This window comes from Miscanthus floridulus, chromosome 13 (assembly GCF_019320115.1).
Source record: "Miscanthus floridulus cultivar M001 chromosome 13, ASM1932011v1, whole genome shotgun sequence".
NCBI lineage: Eukaryota > Viridiplantae > Streptophyta > Magnoliopsida > Poales > Poaceae > Miscanthus > Miscanthus floridulus.
Window position 1 is genome coordinate 28982725 of NC_089592.1, and position 15446 is coordinate 28998170.

Here is a 15446-nt window from a genome sequence, read left to right on the forward strand (position 1 = left end):
TCAATGATATTTGTGGATACCATATCGGTGACCTACATTTCGCCGAGTACATAATACGACGTAGTCAAACTTAGCGGTGATCTACTTGCGCTTGCATGAACTTGGTGTGTAATTGAACTTTGGGGTGTACTTGGACATCTAGTCTGTAATGACTTGTTTTAAATTATTATGGTTTGTATAAACTTGATGAATGGGGATGATCATTATAATATATAAGCTCTTACTTAATTAGTTTCATTCTTATTTATGGATGACATACAATAGTATAGCATATAATACGTGTACGAAAACTATTTGAAACGAAAACAAATTGAATAGAAAGAAACTATAAAAGAATTGAAAAAAAGGAAAAAGTGATATTTAATCCTGGTTGGTTATACCAACTGGGACTGGAGGTGGTCGCCCTTGGGAACAGCCTGGAGCCCCCGTTAGTCCCGGTTGGTATAAGAAACCGGGACTAAAAGACCCCATTCAATCCCGGTTGGATGGCCCGGGACTAAATGGCGGGCCTTTAGTCCCGGTTGGGAAACCAAGACTAGAGGGGTTTTCTCAACCGGGACTGCAACCCAGTCCGACACTAGTGGTAGAATTCCCCAAAATCCTTTATATTTATGCTATATTATAGGACTGAGGAACACACGCTAAAAACACTATAAATTAACTTGCTGAGAGAGTCACCTGTTCCTTTTCCTTGAAAATGCAAAAGTATCCATTCTTGTGACCAGTCAAAATCCTACGTTTATATGTAGATATATATGAAAATTCAGTTCTGCAAGTTAAAGACAAGTGTAAAAGAAATTAACTTCGCAGATATTCACCATGGCTCCGTGGGGTGCACGTCTATTGATCTCAGGTCCCCAAGATAATCTGTGTCAAAGCACAGTTCACTCTGCAAAATAATCAAAACTATTCTATATAGAATCTCTTGTGTAAGAAATTAAAATATAATAGAGCTTTATTTGGCAAGGGAAATAATGTATTGAAATTATTTTCCCATGCACGTCACATAACATATGTTACTCACGTACCTGATACCCTATTTCCTCGCTTGCTGGGTTTGGGTCACACATGACGACAGCCATCAATGACACATCACTGCCTCCCATCTCTCTAATAATTTTCTGAAACACATCATGGCGCTTGTTGGCGACGTCTAACTCGTTACCGCCCAGCACGTACTGGTGGAGAGAACTAATAAACCCTGGGACCTTTTTGTTGATCATAATGATTTGTAGTTCATCTTCACTCGACGGTGGCTGTTGTTGCTCTTTCATTGTCACAATGACACCAAGAGTAAAGTGTGGCTGCACAAAGCCAACTAGCCCCTCGGCAATGTACCTGTCTGGGTTGTTTGGTCGAATACCAAAGTAAACATTGTCATTTTCTGTCTTGTTGGTTAGGTTTAGTATGCACCTGACTTTCTTGTTTGGCTTGAATGGGAAGATGAGCTTTGAGGTGGAGATACCAAGCAACTCAGTTTCAATGGATCGAGGGCTTATCTGCAGTTAAGAATTCAACTAACACGGTTGAGACAACTTAGTGCAGTAGAGTTCTCAAAAGGAGAACTTACTACAGAAGAGAATAATAATACAGGTCTCCCCACGACTCAAGGGGCGGGGTTCCTAAAATACCTCGTAATCTTAATCTTAATGTTATACTAGCTAATAGGAGAGACATCAGTGGAGTCTCCAAGTTAATCCTCATAATATTGATCTTAATGTTATAATAGTATAGGAGATATCCAATGGAGACTCCATGTTAATTCTCATGGGACCCGCTAGGATCACAGAAAAATAAATTCCAAAAGTTCTCACAATAATAAAAAAATATCTAGCATTTAATTTGGTAAAAATCTAATTATAATGAACAATAGACATTGATCTATTATGCTTTCTAAAAAATATCCACATGTGCCATTATGAAAATGCACAAAGTAACACTTTAAATTTGCATCTAAATTACCCATAGGGCACTTCTACCATTATGGAAGATAATTTTAAATAACTCACTAGGTTTACATCTAAATTACCATAATAATGAAAGACAATGAAATGTAATCCCTAAATTTTGTACCCACATCTGCCATAATAATGAAAAAAATATAAAGTAAACATACCCCTAATTTGTATCTAAATTACCCACTTATACTGTATACAAATGAAACTAAATATCATTAGAATCTACATCTACATACCGATATAAATTATGAGAAATAATTTAATAACTATATATCACTAGGTTTCAAACAGCTAGTCGACTTGGCACCACAAGATTAGTCTGATGCTAGGCACCAGACTGTCCGGTGCTCTGTAGAAAGCTGCAAATTCGCCACCAATGGCCAGTTTTAGTGTTGGGAGCTATAAATGTCCTCTTAGCCAACCATTTGGGGTGTGTAGGAGTTGAGAAACATAACAAGGGAGTTAAGGCTCCACTCTAGTGCTCTCGCCAGTGCTTAGTGAAATCACTCAATGATTAGTGTAGCTGCTTTGCGAAGTTCTTAGGCTAGTTTGACCACCACTAAAAAGCGCTTACTCTAGGTTTAGGCTTAGTGTTGGTGAGGTTTGCATACATCTTGCTCACTCAGTGCTTGCGTGCACTATTGTTGCACTTGGAGGAGTTTGTAGTCTTATGAGACCACACCAACCATGTTTGTGGTGTGGCTGCCACCGTGTACCAAAAGGAACAAGGCCTACGACATTTTGGCCGAAAGCTCGATAGTGAAGATGGCAAGGACCAGTCTAAGAGAGGCCATCGCAGAGACCCACTTGCATGTGGGAAAGGCCCAAAGACTATCCACGGAGTTACCCAACTGGGATCTTGTTCCTTGCGAGGGGCTCCAACGAGGACTAGGGGAAAGCGTGAGTTTCTCGATACCTCAGAAAAATATCTAAGTCATCAACAGGGGTTTGTATCTCTATCTCAATTAAGCTTCTATATTTATATTGTGTACTTAGGTCGTGTGCTTTATTATTCTAGTTTAGCTTGCTAGGTTAGTTGATATGATTGGAACCTTGGTTGCATAACTCTTTTGCAGTATAGATAGCAATACACTTAGCAAAACCTTAGTTGCACATCTTGATATATTACATCATTGCATAGGTTTTGATAAGTACAAGTTAGAGGCCATAGTTTAGAGTATAATTTTAGAAAACATAATTCACCCTTCCCCCTTGTTAGGAGTCATGATCCCTATAAATGGTACCAAAGTTAGTTGGCTTAATTTGGACCTTTGGCTTAACTGTCATTGAGTCGACGTTACTTAGAGTTGGAATGATGGATACCTCTAGGCCTCTGCACTTTGGTGTCACAAATTTTCCCTATTGGAGTGCTAGAATGGCTTGCTACCAAGAAGTTGTTGATCTAGGTGTTTGAGAGTCACTCACCAAGTGTTCACCTTAACTAAAAGCAAATAAAATTTTGTTAAAGTTGCATGAGTTCCATGACGGTACAACCAATGTCTGTGAGCAAAAACATTGCCTAAGTAAACAAACATATGATCCTTTTAAGATGAAAGAAAATGAGATTGTGAGAGACATGTAATACCGTTTGAATATAATTGTCAATGAGATCAACTCTATAGGTTTCACAAAGATTGAAGATGTGGACATTGCAAGGGAGATCATCTCTGTGCTTCCACATGAAAAATATGCATCGATCATCACCGTCCTTCACAACACGGAGGACTTGAGAAAGATGACCCTCCCGCATGTAATTGGCAAGCTAGTGGCATTTGAGATGTCATGAAAGATGGGACAGGAAGAAGACCACTTCATCCAGCAAAAGCATAGCTTTCAGATTTGATGAGCACAAGAAGATGAAGTGCAAGAAGCATGCTAAGAAAAGCTCAAGTGAAGAAGAATAGTCAGGGCGCCCATCTCTAGAACACACAATTAATAGTGGCGCTGAGCTGGAGGTGGACGCCTGGCCAACCTTTGGAAACCCAAAATGATCGCCTCCACTAATGTGTAAAGTAGTAGTGTATTTGTCGAGCAATGTTCAGTGCCATGTCATAAATAGATCTTTTTTTGAACAAAGTCATAAATAGATCTTGATCACCTTTGAAAATATTAAATGTCATTGTGGGTCTTTTATTTTTAAAATATTAAGGCTTGAAATATGTTGACATGCAAAAATGTCCTGGCAGGGAAATTAGGCTACATCATCAAGTTACTGACATCAAGAACGTGTTAGAAAATATTTGGTGCAACACAATTGGAAGCACAAAGCGAAATGAAGAAGATGTTGGCACTACCCTGCACGAAGCTAGCTAGGTCAGCTTGCCTATTGCTGGGCCGGCCACAACACCCGGGCCCATGAATCCTGGCCTGACCAACTTTGAAGTCGGCTATTTTGACTTTTGGCTAAGAGTCCAAACCAATTTGGATTCCAAATTGGTTTTTGACCGGGAAACTTGGATAACATGTTTTGGAATTATTTCCTACTAGGATAAGACCACCCCTCTATATATAAGAGAGGATCACGGTCGATTGAGGATTCCAACTTTCAATCATTAAAAACACATCTACTGTACCCTTTTACCCTCTCCTATCTCTATCTTCATGTTCGTCACATCTCTCGGCGAGATTTGGCGACATTCTTAGAGGCCTTGCTGACCCTAGAACACCTTCCACGTGATCCTCCCGAATGGGTCTTCACGGGATGTGTTCAGAAGTCTACTAGGCGAAGAATAGGCTCAGCATCAAGCAAACCAGACTCTAGATCGGTTTCATCGATCTGTTGTGTTCTTGTTGTGATCAAAGTCATTTGTCAACGACGGGCGTGCTAGCTGTTGGCGGTCCTTAATGACCAAATCCGACCACCAATTAAGACATAAAAAGAGGAGAAATTATCAATCTTAAGCACATATGCATTTACAATTGACCAAGTGCCACATGTATTTGGAGATTATTGTTTTGCAGGACACAAACATGAATAAATGGGAAATACACCGAAAGGGCGCTCTCCAACAAAGCGAAAAGCTGAATTGCGCAAAAGGATTAATAACAAAGGCCCATCCACTCAAACAATCTAGGCGAAATACCACCCAAGGTGCAGCCCAGGTCCACTCAATGATCCACCATGTGAAGGCGGTGGCGAGAGGAGCCAGTCAGGGTGCGGTCGCACCCTGGGTCCGGACGACATGTAGAGGCAGTGGAGGCCAGGGTTCCTACCAAATATCTCCTCCAAACCACCTTAGAACCCTGTATAAAATAGAGGATAGAGTCCCCCTGTCAACACACACCTCTCTTGAGCAACTCGTCATTCCCACCTTTGCGTTTTATCTTTTAGTAGTTGTTTTAGAGCAAGGCAAAGCTACCTTGGAGGGCTTGACTCCTTGGAAGAAGAGATTATTGGTATGAATAGCGATATGAGTTCTTCCAAAGTCTTGCCATCATTTTATAATTATAGTCATACTTATGAACTAGAGTATAGTCTTTATGTTATGATCCTGACATATGAACTAGTGTATAGTTGGTATGTTATAAGATTAGCAAACATGACTTTATGCTTAACTATTCATATAACTTATATAATTGGAATTAGAGATAAGTTGAGGTGGCGGTTCATCGTGCCATTGGGTGTGCCCAAGTCTTTTACTTGTCGATCCGTAGGGTCGGAGTCCCGGGGGGATTTGGGTTGTTTCTGTGTATGCAAGTATGGTGCTATGGTGCTTGGTATGGAAAGACATGTGAATACATTTCCTTCTCCATGGTTGAGGTGGTAGGCGGCATGTGGTGATAGCCCTATCCGTACTTGTAATCCTCCACGTTCATTTAGGGTGTAGGAGTCTAAAATGCCAAATGAGGTTGCTGGCAAACCAGTACTCGGTGGTGTCCCGACCTGTTTCACACTTAGCACTAAAACTAATTATGTAGCTTGTATGATTATCAACTCATCTTTGTATGACTATACTAGAACATGCCTGCTCTACTTAGGATTATTCTTTTATTCTTTCTCTTTATTTTATCCTTGAGGAATGCCCAAGTGTGTGTCTACTATTTTGAGAATATCATTCCTACCCCTGTTATGAACAATTGGTTTACTTTGCATGTAGTATTATTGAGTTCATATCCATACTAGATTCTTAATCAATTAATGTCTTCCTTTGGGAAAATATAAATAACGATACTCCAAATACTTCCGGGTGTAATGTTACAATGATAGCTCCGTGCGCTTTTTTGACAAAAGTCAGCAAGGGAAACCCCAACCTATTTTTTATAATTTTTTTATTCCTGGTCTGTTTAAATTTGCTTTCATGAGGAGTCGAACCCAGGCCTGCTGGATGCTACTCAGACGTTGAAGTATGCCAGCAAGATCTCGGCGATGTCGGTGAAGTATGGGAACCTTGGTGGATCTCTGGATGATTCGGCGATGGTGAAGAAGCTCTTCGACACCGTGCCAGATCGCTACATCACGGTGGTGGCCAAGATCGAGCAATTCTTCGATCTGAAGAAACTGGTGTTCGAGGAGGTAGTTGGTCGACTGAAGGCCTATGAGGAGCAGATCCAGTGGGGAGCTGGTGGCACGATGGGTGACCGCGGGCAGCTATTGCTAACTCAGGCCGAGTGGGAGGCAAGGCAGAAGAAGTCAGGCAGTGAGTCCTTGGTGAGAGGGAGATTGCAGGATGGAGGGAGTCATGGCCGAGGCAGAGGGTGCGGCGGGCAAGGCCGTGGCCGCGGCGGGCACAGGGAGGCGTCCGACAAGGAAGGCGGTGGCAAATGAGACAAGAGCCACATAACGTGCTTCAAATGTCACAAGTATGGCCACTATGCCAATCGGTGTCCAGGGGAAGAAGAGAAGAAGGGTGATGAAGCTCATCATGCTCGAGACGAGAACATCGAGCCGGCGCTGATGCTCACGGTCACGGAGGTGCTAGAGCCAATCGAGCTCTCATTGGGGGTGATCACTGGAGTTCAGCATCACGTTGTGTAAGGAAGGTGATGCCCGAGCTACATCTCACTGGTAGTGTGAAGAAGGCAGGAGCGGCCTGGTGCCTAGACAACGGGGCAAGTAATCATATGTCTGGTGATGCAGACAAGTTTCATGACCTTGATGCAGGGATTGTTGGCAAGGTCAGGTTTGGTGATGGATCGGCTGTGGAGATCAGGGGAAGGGGAACTTTGGTGTTTCAATGCAAAAACGGTGATCAGTGGCTGTTGCCAGATGTGTACTACATCCCAAGGTTGAGGAGCAACCTGTTCAGCCTTGGACAACTCACTAAAATCGGGCACAAGATCATCATGGATGATAACTGGCTTGAGGTGGTTGACAAAAGCAGTTAGATACTAGTTATGAAGGTTGGGCGACCTGCTAATCGACTGTATCAAGTTGATCTGAAAAGCTCTGAACCAGTGTGTTTGCTGACAAAGATGTCGGAAGATGCCTGGTTGTGGCATGGAATACTGGGTCATGCAAGTTTTCAGTCTTTGAAGCTGTTGTCTGAAAAATCCATGGTGGGAGGTGTGCCAGCAATTGCTCATCCAGAAGAAGTTTGTGAAGCTTGCATGGCTGGGAAACAAACAAGGATGGCATTTCCAAAGTTGGCACAGTGGCGTGCTACCAAGCCCCTAGAGCTGCTCCACATTGATCTGTGTGGGCCTATCACAAGGTAACAAATATTTCATGCTCATTGTAGATGATTGTTCTAGATGGATGTCTGTTTTCATGCTTAAGTCAAAAGATGAGGCAAGTAGTGCATTTGCAAAATTCAAATCTGAAGCTAAAAATATAGCATTGGTGACCATATCAAAACAGTAAGGTCAAACAGGGGTGGAGAGTTTTTAGCTGCATCATTCAGGGTTGTGTGTGAGCAAGCTGGGATAAAAAGGCAATTTACAGCACCATACACACCACAGCAAAATGGTGTAGTTGAAAGGAAAAATAGAATAGTTATGGAGATGGCTAGATCACTACTGAAGAGCATGAGGGTGCCTGGTAGGTTTTGGGGAGAAGCTGTTAGGCACTCAATTTATTTGTTGAATAGGTTGCCAACAAAAGCATTGAAAGCTAAAACTCCATATGAGGTGTGGAATGGTAGAAAATCTCACCTGGGTCATCTGAAAGTATTTGGCAGTGTGGGTCATGTGAAAAACACAGTACCTCATTTCAAAAAGTTAGATGATAGGAGTACTCCAATGGTGTATTTTGGAGTTGAGGAGGGAAGCAAAACTCATATGATGTACAATCCTCAAACCAACAAGATTGTGGTGAGCAGGGATGTTGTTTTTGAGAAGTCTAGGAGCTGGCAGTGGACTGCTAACACTGAATTTTCTGAAGGTGTAGAGTTTAGTGTTGACAATGAGGATCATTTTGTTACTCATCTTGAAGGATCAGGTGTTGTAGCTGGTGAGAGTAGTGAGTTGCCACAACTCAGTGACCATGGTGGATCAACAAGTGTTTGGGATGCTGGCTTGGAAATGACAGGTTCAGTGGAGGCAGCAAATGGAAGAAATTTAGTTATTGTTCATGAACCGACAACAGAAGCAGAAACAGCAACACCAGGTCATTCAGCTGCAGGGGGAGGCTTGGATCAAGAAGCTGATGATCCAGGGAGTAATAGTGATTATGATGAGGAACCACTTAGGTTCAGAAGTTTAAATGAGGTGTATGATGACACCACTGAAAGTGGAATTAACATCAGATTCAGAACTTGGCGCTTTACTTGCATTGATGGTGGAACCAGCCACATATCAAGAAGTTGCAGAAGACAATGAGTGGGAGGATGCAGTGGATAGTGAAATACAGTCCATAGACAAGAATGGAACCTGGGAGCTTGCAACTCTACCACCAGGTCATAAGCCCATTGGTCTTAAGTGGGTGTATAAACTCAAGAGGAATTTTGAGGCTGAGGTGGTCAAGCACAAAGCCAGATTGGTTGCTAAGGGGTATGTGCAGAGGCATGGAATAGATTTTGAGGAAGTATTTTCTCCAGTTTCTAGGCTTGATATAATAAGGTTACTGTTGGCAATGGCAGCAAATAGAGGATGGCAAGTACACCATTTGGATGTAAAATCTGCTTTTTTGAATGCTGAACTTGAGGAAGAAGTCTATGTTAGTCAACTTGAAGGCTATGTGCAGAGAGGTAAAGAGAAGATGGTGCTCAAGCTCAGCCAAGCTTTGTATGGCTTGGGACAGGCTCCAAGAGCTTGGAATGTCAGGTTGGATAAAAGCCTGAAAAAGCTTGATTTCAAGAAGTGTGCAAGTGAAGCTGCAGTATACAAAAGGGGAGTTGAAAATGGTGCTGTGATACTTGGTGTATATGTTGATGATTTGATTGTGACAGGTGAAAATTCAGAAGAAATTGCAACATTCAAGAAGCAAATGACACCTGAATTTCAGATGAGCGACTTGGGTCTGCTGTCTTTTTATCTTGGCATAGAGGTGGATTAGCAACAAGATCATATCACAATCAAGCAGTCAAGCTATGCACAGAAGGTACTAGCACAGTTTGGAATGGCAGAATGCAATCCAACAAAATTTCCAATGAGTCCTGGAGCAAGACTTGATGAAGACAAGCAGGGAGTGCTTGTGGATGCTACTGAGTATAGGAGAGTTGTTGGGTGCTTGAGATACTTGCTACACACAAGACCAGATTTGTCTTACTCAGTAGGAATGGCAAGTAGATTTATGGAGAAGCCCACTGTATTGCATCAGAAGGCAGTGAAGCAAATTCTGAGGTATTTGCAAGGAACAATGGATTACGGCTTGGTATATACTTAGGAGAAGAAGCAAGAAGTGTTGGTGGGTTATGCAGACAGTGATCATGCAGGAGTCATTGTTGGGAGAAGGACTACAGGAGGGATGGCTTTCTATCTCAATGATAGTTTGATCACTTGGAACTCACACAAAGAGAAAACAGTTGCTTTGTCCTCTTGTGAAGCTGAATTCATGGCAGCTATAGCAGTAGCAATGCAGGACCTGTGGCTGAGAAACTTGTTGGCAGAGATCACAGGTTCACCACCACAAACAGTGAAGTTGTTTGTTGACAACAATTCGGCAATTGCTCTGATGAAGAACCATGTGTTTCATGGGAGAAGCAAGCACATTGATACTAAGTATCACTTCATTAGAGAGTGTGTTGAAAGAGGACAGTTTCAGGTGAAATGAGTGAGCACTGATGAGCAGAGAGCTGATGCTCTGACAAAGGCTTTGCCAGCGGTGAAGTTGGCTGTGATGAGACATCTGCTGGGTGTTCGTGACCTCAGTGTTTGTCAGAATTAAGGGGGAGATTGATGGTGTAATCCTGCCACACATGATGCCACGTCACCATTTGGTCCAAGGCGCAAGGCGGGAAGCTGGAGTTTGAACCAGGCAGTTGCTGCACACGCGGAGAGCGCGCCCACGACGCGACATCACGCGGCAGTTTGTTTCTTACCCCTTTGTATCCGTGTTTTGGTGGTTGTTTAGCTCTGATATGTGTGTAATAGTTGCTGGTATAAGTAGCTTGGAGTTCAGAATGTGTGTGATGTCGAAAACTACTGTGTAATCGTGGATGTACTGATCACTCATATTTGTGCAAAAGAGCACTATTCTGTGACAGTTGCCAGTTCGTCACTCAGCGTTCTTGCGTGTTCTTGTTGTGTTCTTCAATTCTTCTCTGTTCTAGGCTAGCCATTGCATACAGGGTTGTGATTTGCGTGTTCTAAAACCAACATGCATGAAGTTCACGGCAGGAAGCTAGTGCGATGGGAGAGGCGAAGAATAGAAAGGGTGGTCCTAAGAACGGCCACACGCTCGCCGTCCTGAGCCTCGCTGCCGCGTAGTTCGCGCGGCGCGCTCGCCGCCGACTGCGCCCCTCCGCTGTGTCGCGCGTCGCCAGTGAGGTCGCCGTCGGGCCGCATGCGCCATGGCCGGGGTTACGATACTTTTAGGAGGGCACAACCGTAACTCAATTACTAAAATACCCTGTATAATATATTTCTCAATTAATTACTTAAAAAATAGAAAAAGATGAAAGTACCTAGAGGTACCATGGTACTTTTTCCAACCATTGTAAAAGATCTCTTAATTTTTTTAGTTTTGGTCCACAACTTAAAGTTCTTCTCAATTGGTTCCTCCGTTTTTAACCATTCGATCTAGTCGAACAAATGGCTCTTATATTATTCCCAAGCACCATAAATTCCACTTATACAATGGTGCATACGGAGATTATTTTTCAGTAACATGTGGTAAAAACTTTAGGTAAAGTTACCTGACTCGTTTTAATTTCATGTATGTCTAATTTACAAATTAAGTATTTAAATTCCAAGATGAAATACAAAGAAAATTATTGAACATATGGGAAAACAGTCATCTTACCTCATCATGTAACACTGGTACATTTATAGATTCATCAAGAGGTAAAGCCATCTCCACTTTCTCAATCATATTCTCTGTCTCATTCAACCAATTTACGATAACCCCAATTTTTGGCCTTTTTTTACGGTCTGGATGGATACAATCTAATGCAATTTCAATGCATCTCTTAACTTGACATTCAGCTTCCAATGATTCATAACCCTGATTTTGACGAAGCCTGTTTCTCCAGTTTTCATGTACCTTTGAGATTGATACACAAATTATTAAATTATCATTAGTATCAATATGCAGTACACAAATTAAAAATATAATCATGATCTTGGTAAAGATAAACAATGTCTTACGAGGTCAATAAATTCTTGGGAAGACATTTTAGCACACTTGATATAGCCCGTATCTCCTGTCATTATCTTTATAATTACAACACCCAGGCTGAATATGTCCAACTTTTTTGAGATTAAATTTTTCTCTATGTATTCTGGTGGCAAATAACCACTGCATGACATCAAAATTAATAATAGATACACAAGTGTTAAGAAAACAAAATTTGGGTGACTAAAAGAGCAAATTAGGATTGCATGCTTTATGGACATAATTGCAGGAAAACACGTGGTGCAGTTGAAATCAACCGCATGATTTCCATATGTTTACATTATGGTTACAATCACCCTGTTCGCTTGTTGGTTTCAGCCAGGCTTATTCAACCAGCCAACAGTATTTTCCTCTCACAATAAACCAGCACCAGCCAGCCCAAACCAGCCCAGAAACCAACCAGTGAACACGCCGAATGTTTCACCAAGCCTAACTCTATACAAATCATGGCATGCATGCTCACCCTTTGATCTTCTCGGTTTCATCAATATATTGTATCGTCATTCCCTCTTTAATGAAAAACATGCTTTGACACAGTAGTGAAAAAACTTAATAAGCTCTATCAGTGCAGTAGAAGTAGTAAAGAGAACATTCTAATCATGTTATCCCAGGTGGTATGTACCACTACTAAGAAATCTAAGTATTTGTTATGAGTTGAAGTAAGTGCTAAATGCTTATGCTACTATCAAATAAGGGGATCTTCTGGGGATATAATGACAAACATTTGGTGAAATTTTTCTGTGTAGAATGTGACTAGTTTAGGTACGTGTTCACTTACATTGTTCCCACGAAACTCTGTGTGGCTCGAGTTTGTTCATTGTGAACAAACTTTGACAGTCCAAAATCAGCAAGTTTTGGCACCATGCTTGTGTCTAATAATATATTCTCAGGTTTCAAATCCAAATGGTAAATGGGAGTTTCCAATTCCTCATGAAGGTATTTCAAACCCTCACAGGCCCCTTTAATAATTTTGTAGCGTGTTTGCCATTCAAGTCCATGGTATTCATCTACAAAGATTGGTCATACATGATGTCCTAAGAAAATACAAGGCAACATTAAAAAGTATATAGAACAATCATACCATGTAGATGTTTTTCTAGACTCCCATTGTGCAAATACTCAAAACACAGAGCTCTATAGATTCTTTGGGCGAAAACAGTTTTTCCATCAGCTAACTCTATATATTCATGCTTTATTTCATAGCAATAGCCAAGTAGCCGTACGATATTCTGATGCTTGAGTTTCCTAAGGTTCTCAAACTCATTCTTGAATTGCTTAAGATCATCCCATTCTTGCTTTAAATGAAGCATTTTCACAGCAATCTCTTCCCCATTGTGCAGTCCCTATTTAACATATCACATAATCAACTTGATATTAATGGTATATCTTTGTACTACTATTAATACTTAGAAACAATAAAAATGAATATTTATGTGGAGTCTATTTGATTAATCGTCATCAATCTATATATATACTCTTATAAAGCTAAACCCAAATAGATGTTCAATCCCTTCATGCAAGGTGTCCACATCGTTTCCCCCTAAGTGCCCCACTAACTTGCAATCCTTTCATGCAAACTATCCATGTCGTCCCTTACTAATTACAAATATTGTCCACAACATCTCTGTTATCAGCAATACTTTAATCTTTAATCTATCAATGTACAAGTCATCTACATATGTTATTTGTTTCATTATTCTATCCTTCTATAATGTGATCTAATATTCAATTGGCTTTTCTTCCGTTACTTTAACGATTTTTATCAGATCCAATACAATAATGCAAGTCAAGCTCATATATACACACATAACATTTAGGGTACCATATAGTAATGTTATATTCTTCTAGTTTATCATAAACTGGATAATTTACTTTGCCTTTGGTGCCCATTGATCAACAACAGAAAAAGGGATAGATGGGTTTGTCCACAATAGACCTCATAATCTATTTAAATATGTGGAAAACCACACATTAAATCCCCTGAACTGTATTTTTCCAATTCCAACCTTGAATTGAACCACAATTATTTTAACTGTGGCAACAATGTAGACATAGCAACAGCTAGCTGTAAGAAACAAAGTTTTTGTCTTAAATACAGTTTAGGGTCGAAACCTGTAACTATCAAAATTGTGTGCTCATCAAGACAAAAGCATAATTTATGTGTATAATATAAAATTAGAGTATTAAAGTTACAAACACCATTGTACTATAACAAATAGGCGTATATATAATGACAAGCATGAGTACACAATTATTGCATGTGTACCACCAAGTCTATGGTATCTAGTTTAACGCTATTTGTCTTACTTATAAAATATACATGGTGAAACCCTAATGTCAAAAATACATTCATTGCATGTTTGCCTGCAAAATTGTGCAAGGAGTTCAACAACGATGTTTATAGCATAAGCTATATGTAGATGTTAATATAGAAATGTGTACCTTGTAAACATTTCCAAATGTTCCACTACCAAGTTTTCTCTCCTTGGAGAAATTGTCTGTAATTTCTTCTAGCAATTGGAGTGACATGATTTTTGGTGGCATTTCAAGATGGTGTAACTTCTCCATGTTATATGTCATGGCGCAAATCTTTGAAAATTAACCTGATAATGAGCAAACAAGTTAATTTATGCAAAGTCTTCCTAGTAAACATATAAAGTGAGTCGACTATATGGAAAATAGAACTGTAGATAGTTATTAAGGATAATTAACCAAATCAAATCCAGACAGAATTGAATGTGACTTTTGAGGATATATGGGGAGGGGTTTACATATTTGAATGGATATGGTAAGCCAAACCCAACTATATGATGAAGTGGGTAGGTTTACAAAAACACCAATGGTGACTTTGTCAATCTCAAGATCTATTGGCCTAGTCTTTCATTGGATGTGTTCATAAGGGTAGGGTTTGTGTGTGTACCTTATAGTGGCGAGTGTAGGTGCGTTTTTGTTAATGTCCAAGTCTGTGCTATAATTCAAAAAAAGAAAAAACTAACCTATATGTATACCCATCAATTATAATGGGATTTATCCAATACTTCAAACAGGATTATTCAGCTTTTGTCTCAATACATCTAGCCCATGCACACTCATGTATATAATTGTTGATATTCACATTAAACCCGATCGCCCAGTGACTGATTGTGTCTTATTTAGAAGAGAACAACCTAGTGACCCCTACCTCTAGAAAAACAAACTTGTTTTAGTTTTTTAACTAATACTTTAAAAATTATCCATTTAAGAAACTATCTCCACATCTAACCCATTTAACCACGCTAGACCGCATGGCATGACAAAATCACTCTATCATGCCACATGCATTAGCACGATAAGTTGTGTCATGCTAGAGCGCGCATAAGGGATCTACCAGTGCATATTCATGTGGAAAGCTTATAGTGACATTCCTACATGAATGGTGAAGATGCATCCTTACACACGCGACAACCACCAAAAACCAGCTCAAACCCATCCTCGTTGACGATCTAGCCAAACAGCGAGCATTGTAGGGACACATGCCAATTGAGCCTATGACCAGTGGAGTCACTACACAGTCAGATAGTGGAGCCAAGAGTGGACACTAGGTGAGGATGAGGCGTAGTGGCAGTTGTAGAAGAAGGTGCCCCAACCATGACCCCATTATATGCCATGGTCACAATCACCAAGCACCGTAGAGGAGTTGGGTGAGTATAAAAGGAGTCAAAGGATGGGTGAGCATCATCCATTCATGGGTGTTGGTATCGAGAAAGTTCATGCCTTTAGGGAGTAGTGAAGCAAAG

General features: G+C 40.6%; 1 protein-coding gene across 3 annotated transcripts in view; it reads right to left on the bottom strand.

Moving 5' to 3' along the window:
- The window catches only part of LOC136502116 (uncharacterized), a 58195-nt gene that overhangs the window by 25446 nt on the left and 17303 nt on the right, over positions 1–15446 (bottom strand). For all 3 annotated transcript variants that reach the window (XM_066497592.1, XM_066497591.1, XM_066497593.1), the window contains 8 exons: positions 14113–14273; positions 12752–13013; positions 12449–12677; positions 11643–11793; positions 11299–11538; positions 1029–1499; positions 819–889; positions 679–733 (listed from right to left, as the gene is read on the bottom strand). In XM_066497592.1, the coding sequence (XP_066353689.1) occupies positions 679–733; positions 819–889; positions 1029–1499; positions 11299–11538; positions 11643–11793; positions 12449–12677; positions 12752–13013; positions 14113–14250 (1617 nt within the window). In that variant the 5' untranslated portion in view covers positions 14251–14273. The remainder of the gene's footprint in view (positions 1–678; positions 734–818; positions 890–1028; positions 1500–11298; positions 11539–11642; positions 11794–12448; positions 12678–12751; positions 13014–14112; positions 14274–15446) is intronic.